Source organism: Bombus pascuorum, chromosome 16, assembly GCF_905332965.1.
Source record: "Bombus pascuorum chromosome 16, iyBomPasc1.1, whole genome shotgun sequence".
NCBI lineage: Eukaryota > Metazoa > Arthropoda > Insecta > Hymenoptera > Apidae > Bombus > Bombus pascuorum.
Window position 1 is genome coordinate 5,350,507 of NC_083503.1, and position 6,596 is coordinate 5,357,102.

Genomic DNA, 6,596 nt, shown 5'->3' on the forward strand with positions numbered 1-6,596 from the left:
ATCGCGAGATTGTTATTGTGTTCCTCGATTGACTGTCCGAATATTATGATATCATCCAAGTAAACAAAGCAATGTTTATTTACGAGTCCTCTTAAAGCGGTGTCCATCATCCGTTGGAATGTGGCAGGTGCGTTTTTTAAACCAAATGGCATTCTATTGTAATGGTAATGTCCTTGTGGCGTTGAGAATGCTGTGTATTTTTTAGAGTCTGTGTCCATTGGGATTTGGTGGAATCCAGAGGATAGATCGAGGGCCGAGAAGAATTTTGCGTTGCCTAGTTGGGATAGTATGTCGTCTATGTCGGGTAATGGGTATGCGTCTTGGTCAGTTAGTTCGTTTATTTTCCTAAAGTCTATTACAATTCGCCATTTCTGTTTCCCTGAGGCGTCTGCCTTTTTTGGTACTACCCAGACTGGTGAATTGTAAGGGGAGTCAGATGGTTCTATTATGTTCTTTCGTAGCATTTCGTCCGTTTGTCGTTTGATTCCCTCTTTGTGGCATTCGGGTGGTCGGTAAGATTTTGTGTTAATGACTTTGTTTTCTTTTAGCGTTATTCTGTGTTTAGCAAGGTTAGTGCACGGTAAAAGTTCGGTTTCTAGGTTAAATACGTCGAGGTAAAACAGCAATATCTTTTCGATTGGTTCACGGAGAGTTTTCTCTATATGCGAGAGTCTGACTAGATCTTTAAATGTGGAGACTTGACCGTATGTATTTGAATTTTCAATGAGATTAGTTATTCTGGTTGGGTACTTACCACCATTGATAAAGCATATCCTCGTCGGTTTTCCTTCCAGATAGACCATTTTTGACAATGCTTGTTTAGGGGGTACGTTGTTTTCCTGTTGCAACAGGAGAATGTTATCGTCCAGTTTGAGCTGTTGGTTTGAAAGTTCGAATTTAAATTTAGATAGCGCCGGCACACCGAGTATGCCGTCCTCTATAATCGGAAAGTTATCGTCTACCACGAAGAATTCTATGACCTTACCGAATAGTTTTATTAACGCGTGTTCATTAGTCCTAAACTTAGAATGTCCCATCGAGAATTTTTGTTCTTTCACTATTGTTGGTCGTAATACACATCGTCTTTTGAGCACATTAATTCCTGCTCCGCTGTCAACGAGGAGTTCATGTCGTCGTCCGTCGGATCGTAGAACCACTGTGGGTAGTCTTCCTGTTGTGGCGTTAATTCGAAGGTCTGGTCTATTGGTTCCTTTGTTTCCTCCTTGTGTGTCTCGAGATTGTGGACTGCCGGTGGTCTCGGGTGTTGGCTGGGTGTTCGAAAATTTTTTACACTGATTGGAGACATGTCCGATTTGGCTGCATTTGAAGCACTTCAGTTGAGTTCTTTGGGTAAGTGGCGTTCGCTCAGCTTGCTGGAAGTTTCTTGGCATTGGTTTAGGTGTTCCTTGGACTCGGGTTTTAGCTCTCTCAATTGGTTGATACATTGTTCTTCCCAATCTTTTGTTGCGTTCGATCTCCCCTATGACTAATTCCGCCTCGAAAGCTGCATCTTGCGCTTCTTGAAGATTCTTCGGCCTTGTAGCTGATGTGCGTATCTCTATTTCAGGTTTTAAATTCAGCACGAAAACTTTGGTTGCTCGTTCAGTTTCAAGATCTATGGCGACTGCTCGGCGTACTGGATCGCGAATTTCATGTTGAAGCGCGTATATCAGTTCGTTGAGGTTGTGTCGGAATCTCTTCACATAATTGTGTACCGATTCGGTTTGTCGCGTACGTTGCAACTTATCACGAGCTCCATTGGAAGTAATACTTACGGATACAAATTTTCTGAGGCTTTCAAATAGGTCCTCGTAGTTTTCGATTTCAGAGTGGCGGATACTACGTTCCGCTTCTCCAATGATTCTTTGTGTTAAAATTAGTCGTAGTAATATGCGTTTTTCTCTACATTCGGCTCGAGCTTCCCTTACCCGTTTAATAAACCCTTCTACTCCTATATCATCTTGTCCGTTGAGTATAGGGATAAAGTCTAAGCAGGTTTTTGCGCTGTACATGGGGTTGTCAACACTTATTACTTCTTCTTCACTGTCCATATCGTCCGTTTTGTCAGATTTTACAGGTGGTCGCTTTATCTGAGTACTGCTGGTATTAATTTCATCTATCGTAACATAGGAGTCTAATTCGGTAGTAGCGTCACGTCCTGAATTTATTTTAGACATATGTTTTCCCAACAGTTCTATCTCCGCTGCAAGTTTTTTGTTTTCACTATCGGTTATTCGTTGCGCCTCTTCCACTCGTACCGCAAGAAGTTCGAATCGTTGAATAAGGTTCTCGCTTTGCTTTTTCATCGTGTCGAATATGTTACGAATCGAATTATCCATAACTCCGGTTGCGGAAACGGTCTCGGTTTCGTCTTTTCGCGATGTAGACATGATTCTAATTAAATTCACTGAGTCTGAACTATTTATTTGAGCTCGAAACGCTCGAAACGCTTGAGAAACTTGATTTTCTCGTACGGTAATGTACAAATGAATCTAGATTTCCAGCTTACCGTAGTAGCTATGGCCGTTGAGGAGTCTCTGGGATGTTTCCTCTCTGGTTGGTTCTAGATCCCGAATCTTATTCGTAGGCTTGCTCTGCGCTGACCGTAGTCCTCTCGTCTAGTTTCACCGTAGTGGAACGTTGAAAGTTGCTGCAGGGCTTCGTAGTAGCAAAGATTCGCAGTGGTCCGCTGATCCTTCAATCTTCAATGATGCGCGTACGCCGAAATCGTAATTTCGTTTTCACTGAAGCGAATGGATCCTGGCAGGATCGCCAAAATGTCACGTAATTTTTAAGTAATTACACGACTGTTGATTTTTTAGTATAGTCTTTATTCTTTAGACTCAGAGTTTTATTACAAAGGTCAATATTGTGACTGAATTGGAATTAGAAATAGAACCGGATTGAAATTAGAAATAGAACTGTCTAAACGGACTCGTACCATCAAAGAAGAAAGCTCGGTGTGGGTGTTCCCTTTGGAACTCAGAACGCGGATTCGTTGTCCACACTTTTTGGTGGAAAAGTGAGGGTAACGATCCGCGATGCCCATTGGTAAATGAATTAGATAGTAAAGACAAGGAGAGCTAGATATGGCTCGTGGGCATCCTTGTTCGTGGAAAAACTCTTATCTTGCCAGACACCCGCTTTCTCCGTATTAGGTAAGAGTCGAGTGCAACAAACATAAACCGAAAATATTTACGTGAAGGAAACTGAAACTGAACAGATTCGGTTTATGTTTGTCTTCCTAGGCCTGTTGCGAGTTAATAGAACAATAGATAGGTCTTGGCGTCCGGACTACGTGGAATTTTACAAGGACCGTCACATCTGGCGTACCACATGGCAAAAGGAAAGTTGGTACGTGACACGTGCATAGCACGTATACATATATATGCATGTGTTCCATATATTTTGTAGTCGCAGAGTCGTGCCTTAACTTCGCGGTTGCGCGCGTCTGATCGCAAATGGGAAGAAGAATAAAGAGTAGACTTCGTTTAAAGGATCTTGCTACGGAGTGGGGAAAGCAGTGATGCCTTTTAGTAAGCAGATTGTGAGGTTTTCCAAGTTTAGGGATAAGAGTAATTCCTGATATTTTCCAAGATTAGGATAGTATTCAAGGCGACGAATTGCATTAAAAATAGAGGTAATGAGAGCAATCCCTTTTATGAGAAGCTCCTTGATAGCTTTCTTACTTATCTGATCATGTCCCGATGCTTTCCTGGAGTTTAGACGACGGATTAGTTCTATAACTTCCAGAGATGAGAAAGGTTCAATAGGAGGAGACATCTGGAAAGGAGAGTGCAAGTATTCCGTTACTTCAGACATTAGTTAGGTGACTTGCAAACAAGTTGGCTTTTTGTATAGGGTTACGCGCCCACCCACTATGCGGACAGCCAATTGGAGGGATTATTTGCGGAGGATGGGTGAGTTTCCTGGATTCCTCAAAAGTGGTTACGTCTAACGATTGAATGCTTCGCGCGGCCTGTCCAGTCAAGGATGATCGGAAATAGTGGAATTTTTATATCGGTGTTAATTGTTTATTACAAATGTGGATGATTGCTGTTCGTTTACAATATTTGTCTAAGTAGTGACTATCAGCAAAGATGTATTGTTCCGAGTTGGTTAATATCAAGTCAGTTTCTATTACAGGCGCAATGAATACAGAGTTTTGTTTGGAAGGTATCGGATAAATTTTAGTTATTTTCCATTCATTCTTTTCCAATACCGGCACAGTTATTGTATATATATTTTTAGTTTACTTAGATCTAGAATTAGTTGAAAATTTTGAGCTGAAGGTTCGATATGATTAGTCATAATGTTTTGTCTCGTTATTTGGTCAAGTGTTTTTAAGAGTTGTTCAGGTTCTACAACTTGTGGATTTATGATTCCTTGTTTTCCTAACGTGACAGTGTTAAAAATTTCGTCGATGATAACATGGAGTTCCGATATGGTAGATTCAGTTTCAATTACTAGGGAGACTAATATTTCGTTTTTTTCATTGTGGTTTTCAATCTTGTGTATATCGTTGGCAAGGTTTTCAAGTTGATCTGTTTTGGTGTCGTCTAGCACAGTGACAAGTGACATGATATGATAGATAAAATATAATATAACATAATGCTACGGCGTCTTATTATTCGCATCGCGAGAGAACTTTATCTCAAAATAAATTAATAAATTCTTACAAACTGTTGAATTTTCCTGCAGAAACCCTGTGTGAGATGTTTCACACGTTGAAAAAATTGTATACTTATTTGTAAAAATAATTTTATCATGTTCCGCGATGATTAATAATTTTTAGCACAGATATTTTCCTTCTACTCTTCTACTACTACTATAGTACGGTACATTGCGGTACGGTAAGGGGTGGAGCATCAGTGACATTTGATTGGTCGACAACTTGCGCACTTTGCACAGTGCCCTATAGTGGGATGAAGGGATCACTGTATAAAATAGGCACGTCCTAGCAGCAAGGTTTAAGATTCAAGGTTCAGTATTACTGTAAGAGTGGAATAGTTCGTGTGGTTCATTCGTACGACGTCGTCAGTATCAGAAATGTTGCCGATGCAAACGATTAATCCAATGTCGTCGGTTCCATCGACGTCGCGTGGCATTCAAGAACGATGTGATCTTCGTTTTGAAACAGCAAGACTCTTGACTTTTCGAAACTGGCCTGTATATGTTGCCATTCCCCTTGCAGCAGCAGGATTCTTTTATACGGGCACATCGAATACAATCAAATGTTTCGTGTGTCAAGTGAAGTTAAATTACCGTTTAGAGCCTAATACTCCCATGCAAATTCACAAGGCATATTCACCAGAGTGCGGATTCGTCCGCAATCAAAATTGCGGCAATGTGCCAATGAAAAGACAGAGCCGCTTGGGATCAAGAACAGTTAGCAAAGAAGCAAATTCGAAATATGATACTTACGAATCCAGATTAGGCACATTCGCAACATGGCCTAATACACATATAAAAAGTGAAGAATTAGCCGATGCAGGCTTCTACTTCAACGGAGTAAATGATACGGTTGTCTGTCACCATTGTGGAATTGCTATGGACAATTGGAGTCCAGGAGAAGATCCGTGGAATCGACATGCAATTTCGTCTCCTGGATGTTGTTATACAATCAAAGCACGGGGTTTGGAATATATTAAGAATGTAACAGGCCAAGACTTCTACGAAACTCCTACAGAAGTAAGTAGAAAAACTTACACCCTGAACCATATGTATAATTAATAATTCCAATATATACTTATGTACATTATATTTATTACAGGCACGAATAGAAACTACAGTTGGCAATCATGAGAGATCCCATGATGAAAATGAAACTGACGAGATGACTCTCGTTGAGAAATGTGGTAAGTAGTGAAAATAAAAACACAGATCATTTTTTCTTTAATTTGTATGAAATCCGTATACGTATAACAAATTTGTAATATATATTATATTTAAATATACTATTTACTATTTTAGCTGCTCTGGAACAAGAAAATCAGGAATTGGAGGATGCTCGATCGTGTAAAGTTTGCATGAGACGAGAAGCAACAATTGCATTCCTACCTTGCGGACATCTCGCAACATGTAATTATTGCGCCCCTGCTTTTCTGAAATGCATAATTTGCCGGGAAGAAGTTAAAGCTGTAGTTCGTATAGCTTCTGCTTAACGCATGCACTTGTATATATATATATATATATATATGTAATTATGTACAAATAATAATAATTTTTAACAAATATTAAAACATTAAAACGTAATATTAAAATGTGTGATAATATGCAAATAGAAACATATTATTAATCTAATCTTATACGTTTTTTCTGTATATTTTTGACTTTTCTTTTATTTTAACTGTTACTTAATTAAACATTAATCTGAGTCATGTATCTTCTCTTACCTGAATAAAGTTAACTTATTTTTTAGTAATCTAACTAATTGTTCCTTGTTTTATTCCCCTTATTGTTAGTAAAATGAAACTGTATTATACATATATATTTCTAATCATAAAAGTCATAGCTTACTTTTTCTCTTATTGTACTTTCATTCTTTATGCTTCGCTTGTAATCTTCTCTATTTAAAAATAGCTACCGCAAGAAAA

The 6,596-nt window shown here is 39.1% G+C and overlaps 1 protein-coding gene across 1 annotated transcript; it reads left to right on the forward strand.

Moving 5' to 3' along the window:
* Positions 1-5,049: 5,049 nt before the first annotated feature.
* On the forward strand, positions 5,050-6,164 carry LOC132915357 (E3 ubiquitin-protein ligase XIAP-like). Its single transcript, XM_060975160.1, has 3 exons — positions 5,050-5,691; positions 5,774-5,858; positions 5,974-6,164. Exons 1-3 carry the CDS (start codon positions 5,050-5,052, stop codon positions 6,162-6,164), a joined length of 918 nt encoding a protein of 305 aa, XP_060831143.1.
* Positions 6,165-6,596: the final 432 nt, after the last annotated feature.

Coding starts and splice junctions, on each gene's coding strand:
- LOC132915357 (XM_060975160.1), top strand. CDS start 5,050: ATGTTGCCGATGCAAACGATTAATCCAATGTCGTCGGTTCCATCGACG. Junction 5,692..5,773: donor TCTACGAAACTCCTACAGAA/GTAAGTAGAAAA, acceptor TATTTATTACAG/GCACGAATAGAAACTACAGT. Junction 5,859..5,973: donor GACTCTCGTTGAGAAATGTG/GTAAGTAGTGAA, acceptor TTACTATTTTAG/CTGCTCTGGAACAAGAAAAT.